Consider the following 12,516-nt stretch of genomic DNA (forward strand, 5'->3'; position numbering starts at 1 on the left):
GTGGTGGAGCGTTGCCTCACGAGCGGTGGGAGCATCTCACAAGTGATGGAGCGTTGTCTGACGAGTGATGGAGCATCCCACGAGTGATGGAGCATCCCACGAGTGATAGACTGCTGTCTGATGAGTGATGGAGCATCTCACGAGCGGTGGAGCGTTGTCTGACGAGTGATGGAGCATCCCACGAGTGATGGAGCGTTGTCTGACGAGTGATGGAGCATCCCACGAGTGATGGAGCGTTGTCTGACGAGTGACGGAGCATCCCACGAGCGGTGGCGTGCTGTCTCACGAGCGGTGGAGCGCCTCAGAAGCGATGGGGCCCCTCGGGAGTACGCACCCCTCGCCCCCGACCTGCCGCAGCCCCTGCGTGTCCCCGGCCCCCTCCCCACGCCACCCCGCCGCCCGCCCCCTCTCCGCCCGAGGAGGGGTGAGGTCCCCTCGACCGAGCCCTCCGCCCCCGGGGCCGGGCCGGGCGGAGCCGCCTGACGCCATCGCGGCGCGCCGGGGCCGGGCGGGTGCCGCCATGGCGGCGGAGGGGGCGGCGGTGCGGGTGGCGGTGCGGGTGCGGCCGCTGCTGCCCCGGGAAGCGCTGCGGGGACACCGGCCCTGCCTGCGGGGCGACGCCGCCACCGGCGAGGTGGCGCTGGGCCGGCGCCGCCGGTTCCGCTTCGCCGCCGTGCTGCCCGAGGCGGCGGGGCAGGCGGCCGTCTACCGGGCCTGCGTCCAGCCGCTGCTGCGGGCCTTCTTCCGCGGGTTCAACGCCACCGTCTTCGCCTACGGGCAGACCGGCTCCGGCAAGACCTACACCATCGGGGAGGCCAGCGTGGGTGAGTCGCGGCACGGCCGGTGGCACCCTGCCCACCGGCATGGCCATCCTACCAGCGTCGCCATCCCACCGGCATCGCCACCATCCTCTGCGCTCCCCACCAACCCCACCAGTGCCACATCGCCACCTCCCTCCATCCCAAGCCAAGCCACCATCCCAGCCATCCCTCCCGACCCACCAACTTCACCGATGCTGCCATCCCCACCCACCCCGTCAACTTTGCTCTCTCCATCCACACCCACCATCGCTTCCAAACATCACCATCCTAATCAGTCCAGCCACCCTGCCCTCCTTCTTGATCCTGCCAGCCCAAGCCCACCAACCCATCCTGCCCACCCCAGCACCCACCCACGCGGCTGTAAGCACCCCCCCATGAACAACACCTTCTTTGAGATGCCAGCGCACGGGATTTCCCCTCTACCACTGCAGGACAAGCAAGAAGACCATGTCTGGTCTGCAGGTGGTGGTGATCTTCCCAGGGCACCACTGCCTTCACCTGGCTTGAATCTGTCAGCCTTGTCCTAAAATAAACCTTAAGGAGAGGGAGGTTTGTGGGGGTTAATCCTGTTCGTTTGTGTATGTGAAGGAGATGAGGAAAAAGGAAACCGTTCCTTTCTGTAAGTGCTGGTTTAGTGGTATTATGATATCTTACAGAGGGTGTACTGTAAACCTTTCAGTCAGCTTTAGTCAATTGCATAGTTTGTAAACATTAAATTGTTTCCATGCTTTCAGTCTACCTCTCTTTTCAGTTTCCCAGTTCAGGCTATCATTGCACCAAATTTGGGGATTGTTCTTCTATATGGCTGCTGGAGACAAAAGTAAAAACCATGTAAAATCTGGCCAGCAGAGTCTGTGGCCAGATACGAGCAGGCTGCAGAACAAAAAATAAACCTTCTCGGAGCTGGGAAAAGCGTGGAGTCATGCTGGCTTCAAAGGACAGCAGGCCATAGCTGTAGGCACGGTGTTTGCTACCTGCTGAAATGCTAACGTACCTTTTCCTTCTTGAGGAAGGACTGGAAACAACCAGCGTTGCTGGAATCCAGCACGGCGGTGGGATAGGATTTGCCCCGAGGTCCTGCGGCATAGAAACGCTCAGAGGGATGTTTAATCCGGGCTGTGAGGGCTGAGCTGCGGGAGGGTTGGGAGGCTGCTCCTTTCCAGCTGACGCGTGTGCTGCAGGCAGGCTCCTGCCCACGGCTCCGTCCCCAGCGTGGGCTTCCCGGGCATTCGTCACCATGTCCATCTCTCTGCCAGCTTCCATCAATGAAGACGAACAGGGCATCATCCCGCGTGCCATGGCTGAGACCTTCAGGCTCATCGATGAGAATGACCTGATTGACTACACGGTCCGAGTATCCTACCTGGAGGTGTACAAGGAGGAGTTTCGGGACTTGCTGCAGGTGGACACAGCCAGCAAAGACATCCAGATCCGGGAGGATGACAAGGGGAACATTGGTATGTGTGGCCAGGGTTGGGTTATCTGTCGCTGAAGGCAGAGCCAGGTCCCTCCCTCTATCCCTCTCCTGCAGCAGATTGCCGTGCTTTGTCCTGTTTGGTGTGGAAAGCTGGTCTGTGCATGGCTCAATATGGGCAGGGTGATGGCACCAGGCCGTGCAGAGGAGCTTTGTCCTCGGGCAGCCTGTGCCTCCCAGCCACAGCTCCGTTTGCCGTTGCAGTGCTCTGCGGTGTGAAGGAGTCAGAAGTGGAAGGGCTGGACGAGGTGCTGAGCCTGCTGGAGATGGGGAACACAGCCAAGCACACGGGAGCTACCCACGTCAACAGGCAGTCGAGCCGCTCGCACACCATCTTCACGGTGACCATGGAACAGCGGCGCAGGGCCGGCCGCCTCCCGCTCCACCACCACCACCACCCCTCCGTCCCTGCCTCAGGCCAGGTCCTGGTTTCCAAGTTTCACTTTGTGGACCTGGCGGGCTCAGAGCGAATTGTGAAGACGGGAAACACGGGGGAGAGGCTGAAGGAGAGCATCCAGATCAACAGTGGCCTCCTAGCCTTGGGCAATGTCATCAGTGCCTTGGGAGACCCTCGGAGGAAAAGCAGCCACATTCCCTACAGGGACTCCAAAATTACCAGGTACAGCTGGGACCGGGACCCCCAGGTCTCACGGGCTCTTGGACCAACAGGAGGGAGCTGATGCTTCTCCCTGCCTTTCCCATACCCAGCCTGCCGGGTTTGGTGGCGGAGTCCCCAGGCTCGCCAAGAGGAGCTTGCAGGGCCAGTTGTCCCTTCTGCTGTCACACCGGGCTCTCAGACCAACTACTTGATGCTATGGGGCCAGTTCACCCGCTGTGCCTCACAGCAGTTTACAGGTCTGCCCTCTGTGCAGGTCTTCACGTAGGGAAGCTTGAGCAGCAATGAAGCCAGGACAGAAATGAGAGACTAGCTTATTGCAGAAGATGGGGCTTGCATAAGTCATGCTGCTGAAGCTGAGATGGGGTGTCACCAAGGGTCATCCTGCCCTTCCTGCCTGGCAATGAATAAAACGTCCTTCGAGTAGGCTTCTTTGGTGGTCGACAGTTAGTTTTTAGCTCAAGTAGGTGGCCTGAGCAATCTCCAGCAGGTTCCCATGCAGCACGTGCCTAGCAGTGATCACAGAGTGAGGGAGCTCCCAGCCTCGGGAATTATTCAGATGGAAACTTGACACAGCGCAAACTGTTATTCCTCTGCTTGACGATCCTGCTCGCTTCACTAGTGCCAAACAGTGCTGAACAGAGCAAGAATATCATTTTGCTTGGGCTTAACATCTGAAAAGGATTGGAAACCTTCTGGTTATGCATTATTTTGTATTTCATCTATTTTAATGACTCTGCTCTTCCCTAGGATCCTGAAAGACTCTCTGGGCGGGAATGCCCAGACTGTGATGATAGCCTGTGTCAGCCCATCCTCCTCCGACTTCGATGAGAGCCTCAACACGCTGAATTATGCCAACCGGGCTCAAAACATCCAGAACAAGGCCGTGGTGAACTGCCGCAAGGAGACGGAGCACGTTGAGGAGCTTCATCGGCAGATAAAGAACCTGCAGAAGGCACTGGAACAGCGGCACCGCTCCGAAACCCGTATCATCAACCGCTCGGCCACCGCCAAACGATGCGCGCCAGATCCCACGGCTCGGCTGCTGGCAGAGTGCGCGCATTACCGGACCTGCACCGACGCCGCGTACCGGCTGCTGATGGAGCTGCAGGAGGACAGTAACCTGACGGTGGAGCAGATCTTGCGGGTTAAGGAGTGGCTGTGTGCGGTGGAGAGCGAGAGGAGCGAGCTGACCTCAGCCGGGCTAGATAGCGGCATCGAGAGCACCTCCGCGGAAGACCAGAGCCCCGAGGCACAAGGCTCAAATCTGGGAAAAGCCCAGGTAACGGTTGGTGTGTTGCAGCTCTGAGGTTGGGTTCATCTGATGGTCACTGAACGCGTGGTGGAAGGGTCAGTAGAGGGAGAGGAGGAGAAGCAACCTGTCCACAAAGCCGTAGGGAGGCAGAAAGATGTGGTCCTTGGAGCAGGCAGGGAGAGGTTGGATTCAGCTGCAGCAGAGACACCTATTTTGTAGGAAAAATCTGGGTCTGCAGAGCTGCTGTGCCCTTGCAGAGTCCAGCATGGGAAAGGAAGGGCAGAGGTGGATGCTGATGCTGCCTCTCTTGTATTCCGGGGGGCAGATGAACACCGAGAAGGGGTGTGAGTCCATCAAAGACGAGCAGGTGGCCAAACTGCAGAGGCAAGTGGAGCGCCTGGAGGAGGAAAACCGTGATTTCCTGGCTGCCCTAGAGGATGCCATGGAGCAGTACAAGCTGCAGGTACTTCTGGGCTCTGCTGTCTTTGTAGGGGCCTGCCCCACTCCTCCCCTTCCTCCCCAGGAGAGCACAGCTCAGCTCTCAGGTTCTTCTGCAGCAGGTCTGTGATCCACGTGTACAAACTCAATGTTTTTCTCGTTGCCTCCTAGAGCGACAAGCTGCAGGAGCAGCAGGATAAGATCTCAGAGCTGCACGTGCGCTTGGAGATGGCAATGCCAAACCTGTGTGTACCAGAACTGCTGGAAAACCTTCACCTGGTGACTGCCGACCAGAGACCTCACACAGCCCCGCTGGATGCTGCCCCATCCCATGGCCTCAGCGGGGTTCCCTCGAGGCTCCTTGCCACTGAGCAGAGCAGCAGAGACCTTTGTAGGAAGGTGAGGGTGCAAGTCTGTGCCATTGAGGAGTTGTTGCCTTTTCACTCGGGTGCTCCACTGGGTGAACAATTTTTTCCCCACCATTGAACATGAACCTTGTCAGAGGTGCAGTCTGGAGGACTGCGCTCAGTGTTCGCATCCGAAGAGATTCACAACTCTGGCAAGACCAGCCCAACTTCAAAACTGAGGCTTTTACTTCGATGTTACGGGCAGGTCCCAAACTTGCTCAGCTTGTGAGCAGCAGAGGGCAGGAGGTCAGGCAACTAGCAAACGCGCTCAGCTCCATTTTGTTGCGTCTTCTCTTGTCTAGCAGTGACACCCAGCTGAGCGCTGCTTTTTTCTAATATGGGCTCTCACACGGCACGTTTCCTCTCTTCCCGATTTTCTGCCCGAGCAGCTTGACAGCAACCCCTCCTTCCAGGAGGAGGACCTGGCAGGCTGGCACCTGAACCACACGCAGTGTCCAAGTGGCAATCCAGAGATCAAAGCCACGGTGCTGAGGAAGGAGCTCAACCAGGACTCGGAGAAGCCAGCGGAGGTGTCCTCGGGAGAGGAGGAGGAGGAGTGGGAACAGAAACGGTCCCTGTCCCAGCGCCGGTGAGTTGAGGCTGTCCCAGCACCATGCAGTGCCCTGGTAGGTGCGTGACCTGGCTGTCCCACCTCCGCATCTCAGCTCTCATGTAGGATGTAGAAGCAAACGCTGCCTCTGGGGTCAGCGATTCTGCTGAGACAGCTGCCTGCTTGCTGGGCAGCTAATTACCAGCTTTCCTGACCATAGCTACTGTTTCTATCTCCTGAAGCTTGTGGATCATGAGGGTCTTTACTGGGAACAGCTCTGGCAGTGCCCAGACCCAGCTGATTAATTTGCTGTTCCTTCTAGAAACGGGATCCAAAGCTGGAGCAAGAAAGAGGTTTGCAAGTTGAGCGAGGAGCCAAATGGAGGCAATGCCCCCTTGATTCAGGAGGAGCAGCTGGAGCTGTTAAAAGGCAAGTAGCAACCGTAGGGGTAGGTCGTTGGACAATTTTCCTAGGGCTGGTGGTGCTTCACAGGTGCTGTTGATAGGAAGGGAATGTGTCCCACCTGGATGAGACCAGAGGACAAAAATGGAGCAGGTGACAGTCTGGCTGCTTTTGTTAAGGAGAAACTTGAACTGCTGGGGTCTGGCGAGAACTGTGTGTTTTGGTGGAAGCTGGGGGTGACTCTGGGTGGTGCTGTGTCAGTTCTTGGCTACAGATCTGAGGTTGGATTGTCCTTCTGTCACCTAGCTGCTAAGACACAACGTTCCTTACCTGGGAATTTGTGTTGCAGAGGTCTGCAGGAAGCAGGAGCCGCTGCTCGGTCCCAGGGAGCACTTGCCAGGGAAGGACTCCGAGTGGAGGCTGGTGCAAGCACAGCAGAAGATCCGAGAGCTGGCAATCAACATCCGCATGAAGGAGGAGCTGATCACAGAGCTCATTAAGACAGGTACATAGCTGCCGGTAGGATCTTGCTTGCATTCCCTATGAAGTCTGCTCCTAGTTGGGATACTTGGTCTCTACTCCCATCCTCACCTTCCCTCCCAGTGTTGTCTGTGCCCAGTCCTCTCCCATGTAAGCAGGAGAGCAGTGTTTCTCCTTCCCTCCAGCTGAATGAGTCCCTTCCCATTGGTTTCTCCCCTGGAATAACTGAGGGCAAAGGAGCATTCAGTCTCTGTAGCCAAAAATACTTGAGGAGGAAGAGAGAGGAAAGGTCCATCCCTGGGCAGAATCCTGGCTGTGAGGGAAGGGGGCCTGGAGGTCACGGCGGAGGGGGGTGTGTTGCAGGCAAGGACGCCCAGGCTCTGAACAGGCAGTACTGCCGGAAGATCAGCGAGCTGGAGCAGGAGGCAGAGCAGGTGCGGGCAGAGCTGAGCGACAGCCAGAAGCAGCTCCAGGAGCTGGAGGGCAAAGAGCTGTGGGACCCCGGGGAGAAGCGCAAGCTGCAGGAGTACCGCACGCGCGTGGCAGCCGCACAGAGCAAGGCACAGGTGAGTGGGAAGGGCTCTACCCACCTGGGGAGGTGGGCAGGGGCAGAGTTGGGGGCATCTCTGCAAAGGGCATGGGGGAGACGCCGAGCCCAAGGGCAGCTTTCACCCTCCGGCAGGTTCTGTGCAAGAAGAAGCAGGCAACAGAAAGGCTGGTGTCGCTCTCGGCCCAGAGCGAGAAGCGAGTGCAGGAGCTGGAGAGGAACATTCAGGTGATGCGGCGGCAGCAGGGCCAGCTGCAGCGCCGGCTGCGGGAGGAGAGCGAGCAGAAGCGGCGGCTGGAGACAGAGGTGAATAAGCGACAGCACCAAGTCAAGGTAAGAGCGAAGGAGCAGCTGTGCTACTGCGGTATTTGTGAGGACGATGATGGGTGGGCTCTGCAAGCTGCTGGGCAGGCTGGTGTAGCTCTGATGGGGTCTGCGATTGTCTTGGAGAGCATGGGGATGGAGAGTGGAATTTTTTTAAGAGTATCCAAAGAGCTAGCAGAGAACACAACCTGTCCCTCAGCCCCTGGCTCTAGGGCAAAGAAGCCTCTCGAGGTTCACAGCTGCTCCTTCCCATACAGGAACTGGAACTGAAGCACGAGCAGCACCAGAAAATCCTGCGCATCAAAACAGAGGAAATTGCAGCTTTCCAGAGGAAGCGGCGGAGCGGCAGCAACGGCTCCGTGATCAGCTTGGAGCAGCAGCAGGTACAGGCAGAGCGAGCCTGCCGCCTCCGTCCTGTTCCAAGGGGACTGCTGTGGCGTACTGGTGGTTGATGGGAAGCAGGGGTTTCAGCTTGAGACGGGACATAGCCCATCCTGCCCTTGAGGAGGACAGTCCATAATGTCACTTGTGTTTAGTAGCAGAGAACTTACATCTTGTCTTACCCCCAGGACCAGTATTCTCTTCTAAATCCTAGCATTGGTAAAGCAGCTGTGAAATTTTGTCTGTCAGCAGAAGGGTGGTGGGAGATGCGGCCCTCAAGAACTCCTTGGCAGCTGGGGAGTTAGCTCAGCTCTCCCTCTCAGAGCAGCTGGAAGGATAAAACCAGTGAAGCACAGCCATCAATGTGCCCTTGTGGCCAAGAAGGCCAGTGGCATCCTGAGGTGCATCAAGAAGAGTGTGGCCAGCAGGTGGAGGGAGGTCATCCTCCCCCTCTGCTCTGCCTTGGTGAGGCCGCACCTGGAGCACTGTGTCCAGTTCTGGGCTCCCCAGTTCAAGAAGGACAGGGAACTGCTGGAGAGGGGACAGCAAAGGGCTACGAAGATGATTAGGGGACTGGAACACCTCTCTTATGAAGAAAGGCTGAGGGATTTGGGTCTCTTCAGTCTTGAAAAAAGACAGCTAAGGGAGGACCTTATCAACACTTATAAATACTGAAAGGGCGGGTGTCAGGAGGAGGGGGCCAGGCTCTTTTCAGTGGTGCCCAGCGACAGGACAAGAGGTAACGGGCACAAACTTGACCATAGGAAGTTCCATCTAAACATGAGGAGGAACTTCTTTCCTTTGAGGGTGGCAGAGCCCTGGCCCAGGCTGCCCAGAGAGGTGGTGGAGTCTCCGTCTCTGGAGACATTCAGAACCCCCCTGGACGCGTTCCTGTGTGACCTGCTCTGGGTGACCCTGCTCTGGCAGGGGCTTGGACTAGATGATCTCCAGAGGTCCCTTCCAGCCCTATGATTCTATGAAGTCTGGGCTATAGGGGTTAACAGAGATGAACTCAAAACTCTCTGATCTCAACCCCATTACTCTTTAGCAGTCCTGGGCATTGCTGCTGCTGTCCGCATGCATGCACATGCCCTTTGCCTCTCCTTCCATCAGAAAATTGAGGAACAGAAGAAGTGGCTGGATATGGAGATGGATAAAGTTCTCGAGCAGCGTCGGGCCCTGGATGAGCTGGAAGATGAGCTGCGGAAGCGGGAAGCTATCGTGGCCAAAAAGGAAGCCCTGCTGCAGGAGAAGAACGGCCTGGAGAGCAAACGACTGCGCTCCAGCCAGGTAGGACAAGAGCATGACACCTCAACCCCTTGCTTGATTTCCAGCAGAGGTGGGAGGCTGGAAGACCTGTGTGCCATCCTGTGTCTGGCAGAGGGCTGCATATCAGGATGAGATAGTGTTGGGAAGTGAGTAGCAAATCTGCCTCTGCAGGAGACCCTGCGTGTGCTGTGCCTCTGAGGCAGTTGTTTTGGTAGCTCTTAGCTTAGGTGTGTGTGGTTGCTTGACCTATGGAAGGAGTAGAAAGGGGCTGGGGGGCTGATTTGCCTTTAGAGCAGATCCCCTCGAGCATCTTCTGCTGCAGGCCCTGACAGATGACATAGTGCGTGTGTCCAGCCGCCTGGAGCACTTAGAGAAGGAGCTGACTGAGAAGAACGGGCAGCTGCGTCATGGCAGCGCCCACGACCAGCAGCAGATCCGCCAGGAGATCAACAGCCTGCGCCAGGAGAAGGACCAGCTGCTCAAACAGAGGTTGGAGCTCGACAACAAGCTGCGTCAGGGCACCCTGCTGTCCCCAGAGGTACCTCTTCTTGGGCTGGGCTGCTCTGCTTGCAAGAGCATGCGAAAGGAAGAGAGAACTACCTGAAAGGAAGTTGTAGCAAGGTGGGGGCTCAGTCTCTTCTTCCAAGTAACAAACGATAGGACAAGAGGAAATGGCCTCAAGCTGCATTGGATATTAGGAAAAGTTTCTTCACTGAAAGGGTTGTCAAGCATTGGAACAGGTTGCCTAGGGAAGTGGTGGAGTCACCATCCCTGGAGGTATTTAAAAGACGTGTAGATGTGGTGCTGAGGGACGTGGTTTAGCGGTGGACTTAGGTTGGAGAGGACCTTTAAGATCATCAAGTCCAAATGATTCTATGCTCAGGTAAAGACCTGAGCATGGGGTCAATAGCAGATGCTCCCCCACATTTCCAAACCGTGCATATCCCAACTTCTTGCCAGGACTACTGAGGTGACAAGGGAGGTGGGGGGCAAGGTGAGACAGAGCAAACCCTTTGCTCCCTAGTTAACCACAGCTTTGCCCTGGCAGGAAGAACGGATCTTGTTCCAGCTGGATGAGGCAATCGAGGCTCTGGATGCAGCCATCGAGTACAAGAATGAGTCTATTACGTGCAGGCAACGAGTCCTGCGGGCCTCGGCCAGCCTCCTGTCCCAGTGCGAGATGAACCTCATGGCCAAGCTCAGCTACCTTTCCTCCTCCGAGACCCGAGCTCTGCTCTGCAAGTACTTTGACAAGGTGGGAGACAACTGCCCTCTGTGCTGGTGGGAGCTGCAGTATCTGACTAAACTCTTGTTTTCCTCACTTTCAAGCTTCCTGCCTGCCTCCTACTGTACTTTTGCGCTGTAAAGTCAGGCCACAAAGCCACAGCACCATGATCCCCACCTATCCCAACACCTGGGAGAAGGGCTTAACTAGTCTTAGGATGCATGGATCCCTGCAGTGGCTCTGACACATCAGTGCAGCCACACATTGCTCTTCCCTCTGAGGCAGCTGGGACGCCCCAGAACTACTAACCTTCACATGCTGTACCAAAATACTAACTTGATCAGGCTCAGTGGGGCACGAAATCTTCCCAAGCTCTGAAGGAGCTGAGATGTTCCTTGCTCTTGGACCCTGGCCAGGTTGTGACGCTGCGAGAAGATCAGCACAGGCAGCACATTGCCTTCTCGGAGCTGGAGATGCAGCTGGAGGAGCAGCAGCAGCTGGTGTACTGGCTGGAAGCAGCCGTGGAGCGCCAGCGCCTGGAAATGGACCGTCAGCTCACCCTGCAGCAGAAGGAGCATGAGCAGAACATGCAGTTACTGCTCCAGCAGAGCCGTGGTAACCACCCAGGCTCCTGAAACAGGCAGCAGTGGCACTGCTTTTGTCACTCACGGGGCTCACAGCTTGAAACGGCCTTGTTTTCCCTTGTAGAGCACATGGATGAGGGGCTGGCCAGCAGCAAGCTGCAGTATGAGGCAAGGATTCAGGTGCTGGAAAAGGAGCTGAGCCGTTATATGCGGGCAAACCAGGAGCTGAACCAGAGGCTCATGAACCTCCATCCTGGGCAGACCAGAGGTGAGAGGAAACCCAGGACGGGGCTTTACTGTTCCTATCAAGTTAAAAGTAAGGGAGTTTAAATTCCCTTCCGTGGCAGTGAGAGCTCAGAGCGGAGCAGGTGATTGATGGCCTTGAGCAAGTGCTCTACAGGTACTGATTTTGATGAAAAAAGTAGAGATCCTGATACTCATCTCGCTGTACCCCCAATCTTTCCCAGCAGGGATGGAGAGAAGCATTCATGGGGTTGGGGACAGAGCTCCCCCCGCGCTCGGGACCTGCGAGGAATCCAGCCTTGGGGAGCAGCCCATGCCTCTGGCTGTCGCTGAAGAAAGCCATTGGGTCAGGGATGAGAGCAGGGACCTGGTGCACGCCCCGTTGCCAGCAACGTGGCGGCGTTCCTCCCTGCCCAACGACAGCCCCGGGGACCTTCGGCAGAGGGATCCCGAGCACTTGCTGAGAGCGGGGCAGCCCCACGAGGTGCACCCACCACGGACCCTCGCTCCAGCCTCCAAGCCCCGCCGGGAGCTGCGCAGAGCCAGCCTGAACATGACCCCAGTGCCTTACCACCCAGCAATGATAGACGTGAGGAAGAACCCACTCTAGACATGAGCTTAACGCTTACCCGGCACAGGGCAGGGAGGAGCAGATATTGCTGATGGTGAGCTTAAGAGCCTTCCTGCCCCTGAAGCCAGCCCGGCGACAAACCTGTTACGTTTCAGAGGCCTGAGGAAGAGAAAGGTGTGACTTTTCATCATAAGGGAAGCAAGCATGTAAGGTGTGGGAGCACCAGTCTGTGTTCTCCACGTTGCTGCCAGTGCAGGCAGCGCTGGCTGGACACCTCTCCTCCCACACCCTCAGCGGCTTAAACACTGGGAAGCGGGAGATGCCTCTTAACACTAAAAAAACTTGTTTACAGCTTGGAAACCTCTGCTGCGGGGCTTGCTCTCAGCCCTAGCAGCCTCAGAGGGAGATGTTCTGCGATCCTGCAGGACTTGTACATAGATTTTTGTAGTAACTTTGGTTTTTTACATTCCTACTGGTAACTTTTATAATAAAGCAGAGTGAGTTTTATGAAGCAGTCACTTGTCAGAGGCTCCAGTCGTCACTTTGGGTGTGTAGGAAAGGAGTTCTATTTAAACCTCACTGCATGGGAACTCGGCTGCTGTCACCGTGTTGCCTTAATGTTTAAATACCTGCTTTGTAAGTGCTCAGTCAGAGCTGGCAGGCTTCCTACGTTGAGCTGCTGCAGGAAGAGCAGCTCCAGACAGCACTAGAATTGTCTGAAGCTTCCAGGATAAAAGCAACCTTGGTTCAGTGCCATTTTGTGCTCTAGCCTATAAGCTGCTTTAAGCAAAACTTCCAGTCTGGATGTAAGGGAGATTAAACAGAAACTTGCAACTTCACACTGACACCATCCACCTCAGGAAGGAGGACATAAGTTTAATTCTGGCAGAGCAAGAAATGAAAGCCCCGGTACCTGCTTTAAGGGCAAG

General features: G+C 56.4%; 1 protein-coding gene across 2 annotated transcripts; it reads left to right on the forward strand.

The window, feature by feature from the left end:
• Positions 1 to 22: 22 nt before the first annotated feature.
• On the forward strand, positions 23 to 12,089 carry KIF7 (kinesin family member 7). 2 transcript variants are annotated; one of them, XM_063346528.1, is made up of 18 exons: positions 23 to 824; positions 2,078 to 2,278; positions 2,500 to 2,914; positions 3,662 to 4,193; positions 4,492 to 4,629; positions 4,776 to 5,003; positions 5,401 to 5,600; positions 5,884 to 5,990; positions 6,313 to 6,468; positions 6,807 to 7,009; positions 7,126 to 7,323; positions 7,572 to 7,697; positions 8,809 to 8,985; positions 9,287 to 9,502; positions 10,013 to 10,219; positions 10,606 to 10,804; positions 10,898 to 11,041; positions 11,241 to 12,089. In XM_063346528.1, the coding sequence occupies exons 1-18, from the start codon at positions 311 to 313 to the stop codon at positions 11,624 to 11,626; spliced, it is 4,347 nt and encodes a 1,448-aa protein (XP_063202598.1). In that variant the 5' UTR covers positions 23 to 310; the 3' UTR covers positions 11,627 to 12,089. The 2 variants fall into 2 exon arrangements, with proteins under 2 accessions (XP_063202598.1, XP_063202599.1); XM_063346529.1 differs by having other exon boundaries at positions 11,244 to 12,089.
• The last annotated feature ends 427 nt before the right edge of the window (positions 12,090 to 12,516 follow it).

The sequence above is a fragment of the Chroicocephalus ridibundus genome, chromosome 9 (genome assembly GCF_963924245.1).
Source record: "Chroicocephalus ridibundus chromosome 9, bChrRid1.1, whole genome shotgun sequence".
In the NCBI taxonomy this organism is placed as follows: Eukaryota; Metazoa; Chordata; class Aves; order Charadriiformes; family Laridae; genus Chroicocephalus; species Chroicocephalus ridibundus.

Coding starts and splice junctions, on each gene's coding strand:
- KIF7 (XM_063346528.1), top strand. CDS start 311: ATGGGGCCCCTCGGGAGTACGCACCCCTCGCCCCCGACCTGCCGCAGC. Junction 5,991..6,312: donor GCAGCTGGAGCTGTTAAAAG/GCAAGTAGCAAC, acceptor TTTGTGTTGCAG/AGGTCTGCAGGAAGCAGGAG. Junction 8,986..9,286: donor AACGACTGCGCTCCAGCCAG/GTAGGACAAGAG, acceptor CTTCTGCTGCAG/GCCCTGACAGATGACATAGT.